The sequence below is a fragment of the Rattus norvegicus genome, chromosome 19, assembly GCF_036323735.1.
Source record: "Rattus norvegicus strain BN/NHsdMcwi chromosome 19, GRCr8, whole genome shotgun sequence".
Lineage (NCBI taxonomy): Eukaryota > Metazoa > Chordata > Mammalia > Rodentia > Muridae > Rattus > Rattus norvegicus.
In genome coordinates this window covers 18,180,360-18,199,812 of record NC_086037.1, presented here as the reverse complement: position 1 = coordinate 18,199,812, position 19,453 = coordinate 18,180,360, and the positions used below count along the sequence as shown (strand labels likewise).

The 19,453-nt window shown below is 45.0% G+C and overlaps 1 protein-coding gene and 1 long non-coding RNA gene across 2 annotated transcripts; one reads left to right on the top strand and one right to left on the bottom strand.

Moving 5' to 3' along the window:
• Positions 1–5,536: 5,536 nt before the first annotated feature.
• Positions 5,537–6,895, top strand: LOC134483195 (disks large homolog 5-like). The gene is made up of 2 exons (XM_063278466.1): positions 5,537–5,891; positions 6,524–6,895. The coding sequence occupies exons 1-2, from the start codon at positions 5,716–5,718 to the stop codon at positions 6,702–6,704; spliced, it is 357 nt and encodes a 118-aa protein (XP_063134536.1). The 5' UTR covers positions 5,537–5,715; the 3' UTR covers positions 6,705–6,895.
• A 9,225-nt stretch (positions 6,896–16,120) lies between these two features.
• On the bottom strand, positions 16,121–16,623 carry LOC134483198 (uncharacterized). Its single transcript, XR_010060073.1, has 2 exons — positions 16,510–16,623; positions 16,121–16,391 (listed from the first exon to the last, which is right to left on the bottom strand). It is a non-coding gene; the product is annotated as an uncharacterized LOC134483198 (long non-coding RNA).
• Positions 16,624–19,453: the final 2,830 nt, after the last annotated feature.

The window sequence follows — 19,453 nt, the reverse complement described above, 5'->3', positions numbered from 1 at the left end:
AAGTCCTCAAAAGGAGCTGTTAAGATGGGAAACAAATAATGCATTTCTTGCTGGAATTGAGTTGCCTCAGCTGTGTTGCTCTGCCTGCTCAGTGTCCATTCAACATCACTCTGTTTCTACAGAGGAACTCAAGGTTTGCCCCAGCCGCCTGTGAGCTGTGATGTGGGCAGAGAAAGGCTAGGACACAGTGGTGATTTCCCACTCCTCAGTTATGCTGAATTTTCCACTACTGTACTTGTATACACAAGTACAGTGTGGTCAGTTATTATAGATATTTGTCATTTCTTACAGAGGGCAACTATGATTGACTACACCCAATTCTATAAAAAACAAAACTCAGGAAACCTGGCCCTTGGCAGCAATGAATCAAGAAATATCTAGGATGGTGGGGCATGAATTCTGCCAAGCAATGAACTCAGATAGGTGGGGTTGTGAGGAAGATGTATGGTTGAATAGCCCAATAGATTCACGTTGTATCATCTTGATTTAATCTAAGGACAAAGAAGTGCAGTATCTCTGATGGCTTTCTTCTAACCCCTTGAAAGGTTCACTGGGGTTTGACCTCAGTTCTTCATTCTTCTTGCTGGGGCAGCAACACTCAGGGAAGCTTGAGATTGCCATAGGCACAGTATTAGGCTAGAAATGCTGAGTAGGTGATACTAAGTTGTTCAGATGGTCATACCCATTTCATTTGTTCTTAACGTGGACCTAAGGAAAGACAGATCGAGGTCCTTAGAATACAAAGATCATTTCCAGTTCTTTTCTACCTTTCCTGAATGAAAGACTGGTTGGCAGAGAATGGTAAAAATTCAAGAATTGGTAGATGATGCTTTGAATGAAGGGTGGGTTTCTGTGCTGGTTTTAGACAGGTTCTCAATTACCCCATCTTGTTCTCTAAGTTGCTCATCAGGTTCACTTTGAGCTCAAATAAAGCTGCTTCCACTTTCCAACAGGTCGTCTTACAAAGGGGCCTCCAAGGACTGTGAGGACAGCATTAGCCAATGAGAATTGAGGTGTGTAACCCACAACTATAGCTTTATCTGAAAGACCCTCAGACAGAGGAGATTCTCGCAGCAGTCCTGAGGACAATCACCACCCCATGAACACACAGGACTCAGTCTTGATGTAAAAACAAGAGGTTTACTTTGGGAATCCAATGCACTGGGGCTCGACACGGTCCTCACACAGGAGGGATGTGAGGAGCCTCGAACAACAAAAATGTACAGATTAAACAGTCAGTGAAGATTACACAGTTTCCTTAGCTCAGCTATTTCGGTGCCGAGGATAAGTAGGCAGATGTTTCTCATCCTGGAATTCCTGGGATAAGGCCATAACCACATCAATGCAGCTATTTCAGTACCAAGGACGTCTGACTTGATATATGTTTTCTTATCCTGGGGTTCCCAGGACAAGGACCAAGGATATCTGTCTTGGCAGGTGTTTCTCTTCTGGAGTTCCCAGGACAAGGCTATAGCTATGTCAGCCTATAGCACAGCTGCATTCAGTACCAAGGACATCTCACTTCTATAGTGGTCAGTCAGCTTCCCAGAGATGTTTCCTGTCTTGTAATTGCCCTGCAGTAAATATGTTCTATACCCTCTGTTCTTATGGCCCGGCAGCTTCCTAGAGCGTGGGTGGGAATGTGCTTTCTTTACTTTCTGGTCTATTGTCTAATGTCAAGGGCCTAAGCGACGGCCAGCTTAAAAGATTCTCATTCTTAAGAAATGGCTTTACTGATATATAAATGGGGATCTTTCATATCCACTTTCTTCCAAGTCTACCAGCCATCTCAGATTGTTGCTGTAATATGCCTGACAATCAAGGACACAGAAAAATAACTTGATACACAGCAAGGACATTGTGATCATATCCTGTGTCGTTCTGTATGTTCTGGATGAGGTTGGTTAAAATGACAATATTGCACAAAGCTTTATATAGGACCCATCAAATTAAGGGTCTCTATGCACTGTCATAGCTAAAATGGCCTGGTCAGAAGTGACCACTGGATCACTCTTCTGTAACTTCACATGAGAGGCTTGTGCTTTTTGTGTTTTTTATTTTTCTGTTTTATTTATTTATTTATTTATTTATTTATTTATTTATTTATTGCTTTATATGTTGTCCGGAAGATAGTTCAAGTCATGGATCTGCCCCCAAAATCTGAGCTTTGCTACTAATAGTGTAAACAGTATTACTGTATGCATTCAATAAAATAACTTGTTTTTTTTTTTTTAGTAGGATAGATGCCTTTGTGTTTTGTGGGGTGATCCATGAAACAGGAGTGAAGATGGTTGTTTCTTACTCTGTCCACTGAGTTATGTCTCTAGGCTTGTCCTACTCCTTTGGCTGTACCCCCCCACACACACACACACATCTGCTGACTATTTTATTTTTCAGATGAACTCACACGTTGGAGCTTAGAGAGGCCTGTAAGCAATCCTGCTTTGGTAACTTAAGTGCAAAGAGGAGAGCTCCACACTCAGCCTGAGGGTGCATTCACTGGTGGATCCAATATTTCAGTTTCCTCTGCTAACAGATCCCCACATTTTTGCCAGGGCCATAATGAATGCAATTCTTTCTCCTAAGGAATCTGGTGGCAACTGTCAAATGTTAAGCACAAAGCTTCAGGTTGTACCTATAACACACACCCACATCGCAACCTACCCTACAGGCTATTTCTGGGTGTGATTTCATGCACCTGCACATGATGAGACAGGAGACCTCTTTGGCTACTTATAGGAACTGGTGTGATTTCTCAGTAATCTTTAATGGGTAATATTGCTGACTGAGGAGAATTTGAGGTAGGATGAAACATTTCTGTGCAGGGATTGGGGAGGAAGCACTCATTTAGATACATAGCAATGACTTAGGTTTTTCCAATCCAGCCTAGAGCCAAATTTGGCTTTGGAAGCATGTGGTGCTCAGTGGCATGCCACAGGGAAGTCTCCTGAAAAGGGCACATCAGCTTTTGCTCAGTACAGGGAGAACATTAGCAGGGAGGCAAAGTCTGTTCTCCGTGACATCAGCCGTCCCTTCGTGGACATTCTATTGTCTCCTAGAGAGACCTTGGAATCCCTGTGATGTCACCAGTATCATTTTGACAACCAATTCCCTACTTTTTCTCTTAATGTCCAAAGGATATATCCACAGACATGTTTGCCCGTCTTTGTAGGCGCTTTGGGAGAGTTGATGTTGATAGAGAAGAGTCTAGAGTGAAGCAAATGAAACCTAAGTGTAATGATGGACACAGGACATGGGGGATGTGGAGTAAGTTCTGGGCAGTGTATGTTGAGCTTCCTCTCAGGGGTGAGTGTGGGGGTCTTCCGCTGGCCTTTTTAGTAATGGGCCACAACCACTGGAACATCTCCACAGATATTGAATTCCATGATTATTACAATTCCTGAAAGTCAAGGTTTTCACATCATTAGTTTCTCCATAACCACATGGAGGATATGGCAATGCCTATGCTATTATTGGGTGAACTTCTAGTCTTTACTTTTACAGTGCATTCGGTAGGTTAAAATATTTAATAACACCATCAGGAGTCATGGAGGGGATAACTTTTCTGAATTAAACAGGGCATCAATGTACTTCACTTTCATTGCTTCTTTAAATTCAGTGACTATCTGACAGTAGTAAGAGGGAGAGAATTGTGCTCCTGGCCATGACCTTATATTCTTAGAACTCCTCTGACTACCTCTGGCTGTCGGGGCCAATCTTACCTTCATATATTAGAGGTTCTGTGTGGCAGATATTTTTCTACAGTAGCCAAACTATATGGAGCAGGTAGAGAAAGAGCCTGTAACCTATTGGCACTTCTGGGGCATTTGTCATTTCAGTAGGGGGAATAATAAGTCTGTTGACCATGTCCTCCCCCTACATGACTTTTTAATGCAAAGTTATTGGACTAGAGTAACAGTGTAGGATATCTGAGTATCCCTGATCAATGAAGTCATTGTGGATGCTGAATTGATGATCTGACTTCTGAAACCAGAGGGGTGAGGGTCCTGAAACCGGGTTGTAGCGTGCGTACCTGATAATAATCCTGGAGAAGGCATCTCTCTGGTACTTGTAAGCCTGTGTGGGTGGGCATAGGGAACACCTGGCTGCTTACATTTCTTGGTCTCTATATAGTAGTGGGGGAACTGTGATCCACTTAGGATGCCTCTTACACATAGACCAAACTCCTTGCAGTGACACTGGCTTCCAAGCATGTTCTCCTGTTTGGACCTCACTGTGGTCTGTGTATGCTCTATGCATTCGCCCCATGCGGGTTCACTTGTGTTCTTCTACCTACAGAGGCCTGCAGACAGACGTCATCCCCTGAAAATGTCCTAAACAAGGTGCAGGCCAACGAGGAAGAGGAGAGGCTGAATAGAGAACTGGAGCTAACTACCAAGGAGAGAAATGAGCTGACAGATCGCCTCCTTTATGTGACAGGTGGATCCATGAACAAGAGGTATGCATTGCTCCAAACAAACGACCTTTTTCTAAACCTCATCTCCCATAGAGAGGAGATTCAGAACCCTACCCTTACTGAGGAGGGAGATTGAAAATGGACTCTCTGATTCCACCTGTTGAAAATCTGAACTTGTGATCTGAGTGAAGATTTCAGGGATAAAGTCACTGGACCATGAGTTCCCAGTGTACAATTGGAAATCCCTTGACAGGTGGTAGCTTTGCACGGTTCTAGGTGCTGTGAGTTTGTGGACAGTGTTTGTATTGCTAGGAAGGTGACTGAATGCTATCATCTCCTGGCAGCAGCCTTAGGTGACAGGTCCCACATTGTTCATATCAATGCTTAACTAGAAGGCCTGAGGCTCTGGCCTGCTCCTTCTTGTCTCTGTGCCTTGCACTCTGAGACAGTAATGGTGCATGCATTTCTACTGATTCTCATTGTGCTCCTTCCATATTTGTCTCTCTCATTCTCTGAGTCTGTTTACTTTTCTTTCTTTTTTTTTTTTTGGTTCTTTATTTTTTTGGGGGGGTTCTTTTTTTCGGAGCTGGAGACCTTACTTTTCTTTTCCTGTGGGTGTGTCCCAGTTTGTGTGTCTGTGTGTGCACAGGTCTGCATGCATATGCACAACTTTTATATGTTTCTGTGTCCCTCCACCCTTGGAATTTAGGGGTCTGTTTTTTGACCTCAGGATTTACCTGTATAATAGTTTCATGGAGGTGTAAGTGCTTTATTTTGGAAGCCCCACTTTCAACAGCACAGTTCTTTGCCTGTGTAGTCACATTTGTCTATACATTTGTATGCCTTGAGCAGATTATAAGTTTGTGGCAATATCTGGTCTCATCTCCAGAATTATGTGTACTGTCTGCCTCTAGAATATTAGTTATTCGGCTTGTAGCATTCCACTTGTCAAAATAGGAAAAATGAAATCAGAGGTTTCTGGATGTATGTGTGTGTGTGTGTGTGTGTGTGTGTGTGTGTGTGTGTGTGTGTGTCTGTGTGTGTGTGTGTGTGGTTGGGTAAGCTCTTTGGCCTAGACTCTTGACAGCATAACAGGTTTGAATGCAGATCCAGCCCTCCTGATTGAAAAAAGTGAGCCAGGGAACCCTTTATCTGGGTGCTTAGCTTCTGTTGTCCTGGGCACACAATTCCAAGTTTCTGAAGCTGAAGAAGATCCAAATATGTAGAATTCAGAAAGTGTCCTTCCAGGGCTGGGGTAGTACAGGACACAGCCTGAGTTCATATAATCCTAAACCTCGATGTTCATTGGGTTCTATCTTCCTGGGTCCAGCCCCTACTTCAGGCCAAATCCATTTTATGAAAACTTGAAGATAAAGGAGAAAGAGGTCATGTCATTACTGCACAACTTAGACACAAAGAACATTGAACATCGTGAGAAATTTCAGGAGCTCAAGAAGGAGATTAACTTCTATTGGTAAGTACTGGTCAGAAGGGCCCATCACTTGTGGAATATCCATTGCTGCCTCTCTTTGTTCCGGACTGGAGAGCCTGCAGCTCTGGTTCCATGTCTTCTGCTGTTTAAATATCACTGTGTCGTGGGTCTTTTGGACTCAGTTTCAGTTCCATAAGAGACTGTGATTCATCACCACAGTGTCTATGCATCTTTAGAAGGCTCTGGATAGAACTATACTGATTCAGGCATCAGAGTGTTATTAGACCGACCTGGGCCTCTGGGGTCATACCAGGTTTAACAAAGCTCAATGTGTGGACCACATGGTTAGCATGACCTCCCTTGGTTCTACTGTCCTCTTGTGGTTGTTTACTGCCTACTAATTGATGTTGCCCCGATGCATTGGGCTCTCATGGGTAGTTGTAGATCCCTTGTTCTTTTGGAGAGACATGGACTCTTATTGGTGCTTTGGTCACAGAAACAATTTATTCTTCCCTGGATTGGCCGTTTGCTGTTTGTGCAGCAGCCTTACATGTATGGAGATGTATTCTATGAAGTCTTTATGGGAATCTGGGTCCTGGTGGAGTTTGTGGGATATGGCAGTTGGAATGGGAGGAAGAGGCTTCAGGATCTTACTATGCAGATTGTGTTTCCAGCAACCTGCACAGCCGGCTCCTGATGGACCAGGCATGTATGAAGAAGAAGTTGGTCACATTGAAGCAGGAGAGCAAGGAGGTACAGCGATATTTGTTTGAGTTGAACCCGAAGGATGAAGACCAACCGGAGAAAACCAGCAACCTCCAGACCCAGCAAAATGTGGTAGGAACAAGCAGCTGAGTCAGATTAACAATGTCTGATACCATTTGCCTATTGGATACATCTTTGCTTCCCCTATCAGCTTTCTAATCTCCCCACACCCAGTCAGTCACCCACCTCATGTGATAGAGTTATTCATTGCTCTGTCTATGCACAAGTATTCTGGGATGTTAACCACTCTTCAGAAACTGAATTGTTGGCAATTATACTTCTCTGCCCTTTTTGAAACTGCAGTCCAGAAATGGTGACAGAGGAATAACATATCACATGACTGCATCTCCCTATCACAGATTGGATGCTATGAAGAGTTTTGAACGAGTTCTTGGTCGTGTGACAAAGGTCATACAGGGGTCATGTGATGATTGGAAGCACCTTGTAGGGATAAGAACCAAGTGCAAATGGCAAATGAGTCCTGGTCATTGGCTTTGATCTTGGTATCATGTGGCCTTCTCCTTTCTTCCTGCACCCCTTTAGGTCTCTCCCCATTTCCCCATTCTTGGTTTGCACTGGTAGAGTCTGAGGAGCAGCTTGTTCTCCCACAGTACTGTGAGGGTTGCTGGTGATGTTCCCCAGCCTGCAGAGATATCAGCAATGATTTCAGTGAAAAGATCAGTGCTGTCTGTCCAATGCAGCTGAAGGGACAGAAGGCAGCAACTTGACAGCTGGTATGCATGTCCCCATCAAATCAGTGTCTTAATAGCTGCCTTCTCCTTCCAGGTCTCAGGAACTGCAGGAGACATGGCATAGGACAGATCCCAGGAAGACAGCCCCCTGAGGAATGAGTTTCTCTCTCAGGAGTTCCCTGTGATGACAATCCTCACAGTCAAAGACTTTTTGGAGGAATATTCTTCTTCTCAGATAATTTCCTCAATGTATAGAGACCCTAAATTTATGTATCCGTATGCCAGCCTATCTCACTGAGGTCTTTCTCCTTTCTCATACCGACAATACCATTTGAGAGACATCTGAGGGGACTGCTTTAACATCTCGTGTGCTAGAGGAGAAACAGCACTACAACTGTGTTTCTAAATGTTCATTAAAAAAATGCTGTTAAGAAATGTTTTTGGTTATGATTTTCATTGAAGTTTTCTTTTTGTTATTTCATAGTTATATATTCTTGTTACTGTTTTTCATTTTTTATACCATTTTAGTTGTTCATTTTATGCCTGTTTTTTGCAAATTTTATTCCTTATGAATAAAAATTGATTTGTAAATCTTGACTCTTAAGACCATCTTATTCAAGGGTTCTTTCCCCTCCTGTAGACTTAGAACTGACAGCTAGATATGGATCTTTGCATGGTCCAGTGAATTCAAAGCCACCAAGGGGTACACAGGGTGATAGTGTCTTTTGTGTGGATAATGTGACTTTTTTTATGGACACACACTTTATGATGTAATCACTGACATACTGTATCCATGCTGTAATGTCTTCTGCTCATCCTAGTCTATATCAGTCTACAACACACATTCCTTATTGACTGTGTGCACCAGATATTGAGTAACACACACTCATGCCTGTAGAGCTGCAGAAAAAATGACAACTTTCACAAAGGTATATAGAATAATCCTAATCGAGAACCATGTGCCTCAGTTTTTCTTACAATACAGCATTAGTATTAAACCACAAAGATAATGATCATCAACGTCATTTTGGGAAATAGGTTTTTATAGGTGCTGTTTCACTTGATCATTCATATGCTGTGTTTTTTATTGTTGCTGATTATATTTATTTTTATCATGTAACTCAATGGATCTTTTTTTTTCAAATGTATGTCTGGTCCACTCCTGAGTGCATTTCCCTCATGATCCAAAAGAGGGAATAGCATTCCCCATTGTAGATGATTGTTAGGGACCATGTGGTTCTTCTGAGAGAGCAGCAGATGCTCTAACCTGGGAGTCATCACCACAGCTCCTGTAGGTAGCTTTTGTCCTTCCAGGGCATGTGCTGTACTAGGTGGACACGATCACCTCCCATTTAGGAGAGAGATCTCAGGATATGTGTATGTACAGGTGGTTGAGCAGTGCCTGCTCAATGTGGTAGGCTGCTAGGCAACCAACTGAACCCCAGCCCTGCTCCACCTGCATTCTTCAAGGCAGAGTTTCTATAGCCCAGGATGGTCTAGAATGCATCATCTACCTATGTCTTTTTTCCACTAATGCTAGGATGAGGAGCATATGTCCTCCACACCCTTCTTTCCAAACAATGAACATGCTCATGGTCTGGTTATCACATGGCCATGAGGGAGGTAAATAACACTCAGCCAAAACAGAGGCGCATTGCCACAGTCACACAGACAGCCTGGACAGATCTGACACGATCAGCACCAGGTTTGACTGCCACTACTTGAAGCAAGGTCCTCCAGTGTTAGGACAACCATTCAAACAGCAAAGAATGAACCTGTTCCCAGCATCCGAGGAGTGGGAGACCCAGAAACCCATGTGTCAATGTGGCCATTTGGAAAATGGAAGAGGGGAGGCAGGGAAGCAGGCAGAACTGGACACAGTTGCAGGGACCCAGGCAAAGAGGGAATATTGGGGCAGAGTCCATGAGATGTCAGTAGGCAACAGGCAAGCTGGGACTAGTGTGGGTACAGGGCTTCTAGTGTGGGTATGAGAGGAGCAAAAGTAGCAATGGTCAGATTCTGATGCAGCATAAAGATTGGAAGGAGCTTAGATCGTCTCAGTGTCGTATAGGGACTTTATAGACACTGATGGGCAGTATGGGGATTGCAGGGTCCCTTATAGTGGTCTCTGCAGGTGTCAGGGCTCTGTCAGACCTATGACTATCAGGCAGGCTCTGAGTGCAAGTGAGAGTCACGGGACAGGCCCTGTGTACAGCCTGGTTTGGGGACATTTCCAGGTTCCCCATGGACTGCAAAATAAAGGCGAAGGACACAGGGAAGCCAGCAGTTCCCATGCACAGGACATAAATACTTGTAGACCTTTCTAGAATTTCCATAGACCATCTGTCACTAGTCCTCACTATAGAAGGCACCAGTATTCTGCCCTCTACTTCAATTGGTGAGACAGCTAGTCTAACTCCAGCAGTAAGGACTCAGGGAAGACAGTAAGAACTCACAGGTGACCTCTTTTACTATTGAAAAAGGCTCTTCCTATGGAGCCCAGAGTGACTGTAGGGTCCTAATTCTCCTGCCTCACAGTGACTGTAAATTCAAATGTACCTTCAAAAGCAATTGATTCATAGCACAGGGGGGAAGATCAGATTAAGGCTATCTAAAGGCCCCAGGGTGGTAGGATTACCAGGGTCCTAGTAAGTTTCTCCAGCCTTAATTACAACCTGAGTCAGTCCTGCTGTGTGGGATATCGCCTGCTGCCCAGTGATATCACAACTTGGAATTCTTTGTCAAATATAAGCTGTTATGGGAATGAAGTAGCCACACAATAAACACTGGTCTGGATACTCCTAGGTCAAGAATCCCCTGTTGGAAATGCCTTGGACCGCACCATTTTACATTCTGGATCCTTCTGGCTTTTTAGCAGATTTATAAATACAAAAAAGAAAAATAGGCATAGTAATTTAAGCCTATGATCCCAGTCATGGGAAACTGAGTCAGGGTGATGGAAGACTGTAAGTTCCAGGGCAACCTGTGTTTCAAGAAAAAAAAAAAAAAGGCATGGTGAAGATTCCACTCAAGTAGAAACCAAAAGGCTTTCACATGGGGCCTGCATTCCACTGGTCAGCACTCCCATCGTCACAGCCACAGGGAGACACTGGGGAACATTTCCCACTGTCTCTCTTTGGGATGCAGTCCACCCCATGATTCTATGTGAGGAATGCCCCAAAGGTTGCATCATGTGAGGGACCTAGATAGTTCCAGGATTGGGAGAATTCAGGAGTTTATAATTAGGGATGATCTACAGCTATGGCAAAGCTTTTCCCTCCACATGGCAGCCCCAGGTTTGACCCCAACAGTAAAAATAAAATCCCCCAAAATAATTCAAACAAAATGTCCTGAAGCCTGCGCCCTGACCAGTCTCTTCAAAAGTGCCAGGAACCTGACTCCACATTTATGACCCACTATGGACTCTGTGACCTGTGAGAAGGGATCTAATATGGGAATTAGTACAGTATGACTTATCCTTATGGATATCTTTGGTGACAATCACCACCTGACCCCTGAAAACCAATCTACCTGGGAGGCTCAGCACTTATGTCACCAAAAAAGCCCAGATCCTAGGGCCAGCATGGGCAGGAGTTGAAGAAAGTTTGTCCCTCGTGAACATCAGTTGCTGCTCCTGGCCTGACTCTATCCTCAGGAGACAATGTCGCCCCAGAAAGTGTGGGTGTCAATGGCTCTTCCCAGGCCAAGGGTGGGATACTGCTGGTCATCCCCGCAGTGACACCTCACCCCTGCAGTGTGTGGTCATCCCTGCAGTGACACCTCACCCCTGCAGTGTGTGGTCCTCCCCGAAGTGACTCCTCACCCCTGCAGTGTGTGGTCCTCCCCGAAGTGACTCCTCACCCCTGCAGTGTGTGGTCATCCCCGCAGTGACTCCTCACCCCTGCAGTGTGTGGTCATCCCTGCAGTGACACCTCACCCCTGCACTGTGTGGTCATCCCTGCAGTGACTCCTCACCCCTGCAGTGTGTGGTCATCCCTGCAGTGACACCTCACCCCTGCAGTGTGTGGTCATCCCTGCAGTGACTCCTCACCCCTGCACTGTGTGGTCATCCCTGCAATGATGCCTCACCCCTGAAATGTGTGGTCATCCCCGCAGTGACTCCTCACCCCTGCACTGTGTGGTCATTCCTGCAGTGACACCTCACCCCTGCACTGTGTGGTCATCCCTGCAGTGATGCCTCACCCCTGCAGTGCAGACCTTTGGGCCTGTGGCCTTCAGGTTCCAGATTATCTGTTAAACTCAGTTCATAATCAGAATGTTTTGTGTTCAGCCTCTGCCTGGACTGTACTCCAAGAAGAGTTCAAGGGTTTCTGTGGCAACATCTAGCGACCAAGCCTTAGCAAAAGGATTCTCACATCACCCTGCAGGCAGATTCCCATTGTTATCCCTAGTCCATTTAAGCTGCTGCTGAAGATGCCTTGAAGGCATAGCCACAGTGACCCCGTGTGTTCAGAGGTGATGTTTTTGTTCAGGAACCTGATGCTGAGTCTTCTCCTAACCCAGCAGGAGGTCCCTGCATCAGGCTGGAGTCTTGAGTTTCTGTGTTGTCCTGATACCACCTGCTGTGTTCTCCTGGGGCAGAATGGATCTCAGAAGGTCTGGGCCAGTCTCACTGGTTGAGGATTCTTGCAAGGCCTCATCTCCAATTCCTGAGGGAAGGTGTAGGTTAGGAGAATGCCTGGATTTGAAATTCAGTGTTTTCAGATTTCAGGATTGGATGAGGGGTACTCAGCATGTGCATGTGTCCATGTCTCTGTATGCATGCACATGCAGGCCAGGGATGGACACCAGCAATCTTCGTCAGTCACCCTACCCCTCTCACACAAAGGAGCTCTCACACAGAAGCTGTGGCTCACAGATGAGGCTGGTCAGGCTTAGAGTCCCAGAGATTCTTCTGCTGTGCTTCAAAACTTTGAATATGTGCGTGTGTGTGTGTGTGTGTGTGTGTGTGTGTGTGTTTGTGTGTGTGTGTGTGTGTGTGAGAGAGAGAGAGAGAGAGAGAGAGAGAGAGAGAGAGAGAGAGAGATTCTACCAGCTTGTACAACCATGCATGCACATATGGATGCCAGAGGGAAATATCCGGTGTCTTCCTTTTCGAACAGGGTCCTAATCAACTATCAGGTCTCTATATCTTAATATCTAGCAGGGGTCCAGCGTGAGCATAGCCAGGGCATACACATGCTTGGCTGTCAGGCAGGCAAGAGGCAGAGATCTTTTTCTATTTTTCATGGTTAATGCTCTTAGTGCCCTTGAGGGCCTGGCTGACACCTGCCTGGAGACTGCTGGATCTGATGCTGGCCTAGACAGCCAGGGCTATTGATGATGGATGCCCAAAGTGGCCCTCATTCTTGGCAAACTTCTCTCTTCTAGTCTAAATGTGCTTGGGTGTTTAATGCAAGGACTGGGTTTTAGTTTTCCTCTTCCATCCTGCTGCCTCCTTGTGTTCTTCAGCGGGTCACCTGCCCTAGTGAGGAAAGAGAAGTGTGTGAACCACAGCACCACCCTCCCATGCTTCTGCTTGCTGGTCTGTGGTATCTGTTGATGGAGAACCGTTCCTGTGGCGGGCGGTCCAGTTGCTGTTTGTGAGTTTTGAGGATTTATGCCAGTGTAGTAATGTGCATAGTCATCCTGGGAAACACCACAGGAAGTTGGTCCCCAGGTTTCAGCACACAGAAGCACAGGCCAGAAGAGATGCCCAGGTGTTGAAGGAGGTCCGGTAGATGTGCTGTTAGTCTCCTGTGTCTGATGCATGATTGTCCCTTGCTTATTAAAATGTATACACAAAACTCTTTAAGTGTCCCACTGACCTCTGAGAAAGAACATCAATGGGAAGATGGCTTTGACCTCTTAACTCCCTGTTCCTGTCCTCATAACAGGTTTCTGTAGCAGCCAAAGGAGAGAAGCCACCTGAGGGAAGGAAGTCCAAGACAGTGCCTAGGAGCAGAAGTAGGGTCTGGCTGTAGAGGGGACAAGTGGCTGGGTATAGGGACTCTAGGATCAGAAAAGAGGCTGTCTGGCATCTCCCACAGCAACGAAGACAGTCACGCATAGTCATGCTCAAAGGCCAGTCTGATCCAGACTGTCCCTCATTTCCCAGGCGATTATAGATGGTGTCAGGTAGCAGTTGAAAACTGGCCATCAGGGCATGATTCAAGTGTTTATTAAGGTATCATGGCATCAAGAGTATATGAGGACATAGCCATATGTACACAGAACGACTTGCAGATCCAGAGAGCAGGGAGGGAATAGCCAGGAGCTCCTGCTTGCTGCTGCCTTAGGGGTTCTACAGAAATCCCAGTGGCACTTGGGAAGTGGAGGCAATATCAATTAGGGATTGTGGCCACATGGGGAGACTGAGACCAGCCATGTGCTGTGGCATCAGAACACTGACCAGCGATGACAAAATGGAACATAAAACACTGGTTGCTCAGCTTTGATACTGCTGACTGCTGACGTGGCCAGGGGCCATCTGGTGCACCAAAGGCTCAGCCAACAGTTGTCTCTCCACTCACCAAAAGTCAAAGAGTGGCGCAGCTCCACAACCAAATGTGTGCCCACATTGCAATGGCTCCGGTACTGTTTCACCTCAGCTGCGGAGATCTCAGGAACCATGAGTGTCCAGCACGCACACACCCGAAAGAGACAGTCTTAGGGGTCGTAGGCAGCACTGAGGGTGGTGAGCCTCTGCCTCACGACTCAATGGCCCTGTCCTTAGCATTGTTTGGGCACAAGAGAGCAAAGTGATGGGGACAGACAACCTGCAGTCTACCATGCTGGAAGGGCATGACTAACACTGATTGATCACATCCATGTGACTACTGAAGCTTTTCCTGCTCTCTGTAGTGGTGACCTTACAGAAACCATGCACACCCAGTTTAGACTGTATTAAAGTAGCCACCATTTCAGGGTTCCCTGCAAGGTGCCATGGGACAGTAGTAGCATGAGTCTGCATGTATCTCGACAGTTTTCACTAGGGACCAAACACACACACACACACACACACACACACACACACACACACACACACACACACCCTTTACTGACATGGTGCACATTCTTTGCACACAGAAGAAAGTGAGTAGTACTGAAAACACACCAATCATGGAATTGATGGAGGGAGTTGTGGGGAAGCTGGGGCTTAGAGTTACTTAAAGGCCCTATGCAGGCTCTCCTTTTGTTGGAGGAGAAAGTTCAAGTGCAATGTGGTTCTTTATTTTCTTTCTCTAAAGCACAGAGGGCTAGGGTGGATCACAGGGCTTTGAGCATGTTCGGCAAGTACAGTCATGCAGAATTAAATCCTAGGACAGGAACCCTATTAATCTTCTACAGAATTATAGAGCAGCCTGGATGAAGACTCTCAGCTGAAAAGGTGGACATCTCAAGAAAGACACTGGACAATGGCTGTCAGACTTGACTGAAGACTGGAAATGTTTTGCTATCTCATAGGAAAAGAAGGCCCCTCAAACCACACTGTACTCTAAGGACAGTTTATTCAGGTTAGGATGACATGAACTATTGTCTCATGTCACAGATGTCAGCACAAAGTATCCAAGGTATTGTATGCCAATGGTAGCATTAACAGAACAAAGCACACAGTGTCATGAAGACATAAATTATGAGTATGTGTAGCAAGACCCAGGCCTCTTCCAGGGTCTTAGATAGTAACTGAGAACCTCAAATACGGTGGTGATGTGATAGTGTGGGGTGAATCTAGTTACAACTAGCTTCTATTGTGACACAGATGACTCTTCTTGTGTCATGGTCAGCTTATAATGAATGACTAGACCTAAGCATGAGAGTAACCAAATACTACATTGCTTCTCTAGCTGCTGAGCTTTTAAAAGCCCTGGGGTGACAGCAAGCTTTTGTGGACATACTGGATTGGTTCTTCTGTACTTTAACTCTCTGAGTCACCTCCACTCTCAGCAAGTTAGTTCAATTCCACAAATTGGAAATCAGTCACCTGGAAAAAATACATTCTCAATCCGATCCCAGATTGGACATGGAAATAGGGTAGCTTGAACTGTCCCACCTAGGTTGGGCTTGCACAGGCCTGCTCTCCAAAAGAAACCTCTGTTAGCAGCTGCAGGCTACATTCACTATGGATGCTCTTGAGGTTCTTTCCTAAACTGCTTAGATTAAAATAATTTTCTTGCTAACAATCAAAAAACTGATTATGCCAATCTGGCCTACAGGAAGCTAGTTTCTATTCTGTATTTTGTCAGATGTGCATAATTCATATGGTCATCATTGATAACAGCTGAAAGATCTGCTCTAATATGGAAACTAAGTGATGCTGGAGGATGATCCTGACCCACAATGAGCAGTGGGGACACCAGAGCCCTGTAGGGATGCCTGACAACCTAACACGTTGAGCACGCACGGCTCAGTAAGTTCCCTGTGAACACACATCTCCTGAGATCTCTCTATTTAATTGGAGGTGATCCTATCCACCTAATACAGCACCTCATGTGGAATAACAAAAGCCACCTGCAGGAGCTGTGGTGATGACTCACAGGGTAGAGCATCTGCTGCTCTCTCAGAAGAACCACATGGACCCTAACAATTGGGTAAAGTGTGTCAGTGATTACATCACAAAGTGTGTGTCTGAGACACAGCCACATTCTGCACACAAAAGACACTATCACACTGGGTACCCCTTGGTGACTTTGAATTCACTTATTAGCCCAGGCTCCATGGAACATGCAGAGATCCATCTGTAGCTGTCAGTTCTAGGTCCACAGGAAGGGACAGAACCCTTAAGTAAGAATGATGGTCTTAAGAGTCAAGAGATAGAATTCAATTTTTATTCATAACTAATACATTTTTACAACAAAACAGGATTAAAATGAATAAAAATATTTAAAAATATTTGAAAGTAAAAATAGTAACAAGAACATATAAATATGAAACAACAAAAAGAAAACTTCAATTAAAATCATAACAAAAATATTTCTAAAAGCATATTCTTAACGAACATTTAGAAGCACAGACGTATTGCTGTTTCTCCTCTAGCACACATAATGAAAGGCGGTCCCCCGAGTTGTCTCTCAAGTGCTGTTTTCTGAGAAGAAAGTAAGACTTCAATCAGTCAGGCTGGCTTAGTGGTATATAAATTTAGGGTCTCTAAGAAATGACAAATTAACTCAGAGGACGAATACTCATCGAAAAAATGTTGTTACCATTCAGGATGTTGGTCATCAGGGACTCCTGAGAAAGCAACTTATTCTTCAGGAAGCTCTCTTACTGGTGTGTGTCCAATTCCAGCTCTCTTGCACTTTCTGAGACCTGGGAGAGGAAGGCAGTTTTTCAGACACTGATTTGGTGGGGAAATGCAAGGCAGCTGTCGGAAGGCTGCCTTCTACCACCTCAGTTCTATTGGACAGTCGACATGGACATTTTAAGTGATATCATTGTTGCTAACTCTGTGGGCAGGGCAAAATCTCCAGCAACCCTCACAGTAATGTGGGCTGCCAATATGGGATCCAGACTTATACCAGTACAAACCAAGAACAGGGCAATGGGAAGAGACCTCATTGGGTTGCAGGAAGAAAGGAGATGTCCATATGTCACCAAGGTTAAAGCCAATGACAAGTACTAATTTGACATTTGCACTTGGTTCTTATCCCAAAGGTGTTTACTACACAAGAGGTCACATGACCACAGAGTGTCATTTGTCAAAGAACCAAGAAATTGTTCAAAACTCTACATAGGATCCAATCTATTACATGGATATGCAATAATGAGGTATGTTATTCATCTGTCACCATTTCTAGACTGCAGCTTCAAAAAGAGCAGCAAAATATACTTGCAATATAATTCAGTTTCTGAAAAGTGGTTAACTTCCCAGAATACTTGTGCATAGGCAGAGCAATGAACAATTCCATTACATGAGGTGGTTGGCTGGTTGTGAGTGTAAATTAGAAAGGAGGTAGGAGGAAGCAAAGATGTATCAAACTGGCAAATTTTATCAGATATTGTTAAGCTAACACATCTGCTCGTCCCTACCTGATAATGCTGGTTCTGGCCGTTGCTGGTCTTTATCTTTCTTGTTGAAGTCAACCAAATATTTCTGGTTCAGTGCACAATCAAGATGTACCTCCTTGCTCTCCTGCTTCAGTGGGACCAACTTCTTCCTACATGTGTTCTCCATCAAGAGCTGGCTGAGCAGGTTTCTGGAAATACAGTCTGCATAGTAAGATCATGCTGGCCCTTTCTCCCATTCCTACTCCCAAGTCCCACTAACTCTACCAGGTCCCACATACCCATGAAGACTTAATAAAATGACTCTTGATACATATAAGGCTGCTGCACAAACCATAAAGAGTTAATTCGGGGAAGAATAAATTGTTTGCTTGGCCTGAAACCAATTAGTGTCCACACCTCTGAGAAAGAACATGGATCTACAACTATCCATGAAAGCCCAACGCATGGGGCCAACATCAATTAGCAGTGGGCCAACACCCTCAAAGGAGGTCAGTAGAACCAAGAGAAGGTCATGCTAACCATGTGGTCCACGCACTGAGTTTTGTAAAACCTGGTGTGACACAATAGGTCCAGGTCAGCCTAATAACCTTCTGCTGACTTCAATCAGTACTGTTCTATCTAGAGCCTTCTGAAGATGCCTAGACAATCCTGGGATGAGGAACAGTCCTTATGGAACTGAAAACTGAGTCCTAATGACCCTGGAACACTGATGGGTAAATAGCGCAAGAGATAGAACCAAAGCTGAAGACCGTCCTATCCAGAACAAAGAAAGTCAGAAATGGCCATTCCACAAGTGATAGCCTTTCTGACCAGGACTTACCTAGAGAAGGTAATCTCCTTCTTCAGCTTATGGTTGTTCTCATGGACCTCAGTGTTCTCCATCTCTAAGTTATGCAGAATTGACATGACCGCCTCCTCCATTCTCTCCAGGTCTTCATAATATGGATTTGGCCTGAAGTGTGGCCTGGCCCCAAATGATAGAATACAATGAACATCAGTATTTAGGAATATATGAACTCAGGGTGGGTCCTATATTACCCCAGGCTGCTGCCTGGATCTTCCAGCACTCAGTCCCCTGCCTAGCAAGTACAGAGACTCACCATAAACTCACTGCAATTATAATCTTGCAAAGCCACCAGCTGTCAAGGGCTTTGCAAATGCACACTGGGAACTCACTCTCCCTGACTTTATCCCTGAATTCTTCATTCAGACCACAAGTTCTGCTTTTAAATAAATTGAAGCAGATGAGTCCATTTTCAATCTCACTCCTCAGGAAGGGTCAGGTTCTGAATCTCCACTATATGGGAGGTGAGGTTTAGCACAGGGTGGTTAGGGAGGCACAGCTTTCTAGAACTTAAAACCTTAATAGGATAAGAAAAAGGTGACCTTGCAGACCCAGGAATGAAACAAGATCATTTGGAGCGATTCATACCTGTTCTTCATGGATCTCTCTGTCAGAAACCTCAGGCGATCTCTCAGGTCATTTCTCTCCTCGGTAATGAGCTGCAGCTCTTTAATCAGCCTCTCCTTTTCCTTCTTGGCCTGATTCTTGCTTAGGTCAGTGCCAGGGGATGATGTTTCTCTCCCAGAGTCTGTAGGTAGAAGAACACAAGTGAACCTGCATGGGGAGAATGCATAGAGTGTTCATAGACCTCAGTGAGGCCTAAACAGGAGAACAAGCCAGGAACCCAGTGTCACTGCTAGGCGATTGGTCTATGCTTAAGAGGCCTCCTCAGGGGATCTCAGTTCTCCCACTACTCTATAGAGACCAAGAGATGTAAGCAGCCAGGTGTTCCCTATGCCAGACATCAGGTGCTTACATGGACCACGGAGATGGCTTCTCCAGGATTATTATCAGCTGAACAGGGTACAGCTTGGTTTCAGGACCCTCACCCCTGTGGCTTCAGAACTCAGATGATAAATTCACCATCCACAAAACTTGAGTGATTGGAGACACTCAGATGTCCTACCCTGATACTCTAAGCCAACAACTTTGGATTTAAAACGTATTTCCAGGGAGGATATGTTCAACAGACTTATCAGTGTCCCTATGTGAAATACCAAATGCCCCAGAAGTGCGAATAGGTTACAGGATGAATCTTGGTCTACACGTTCCAAATAGTTTTGGTATTGTAGAAA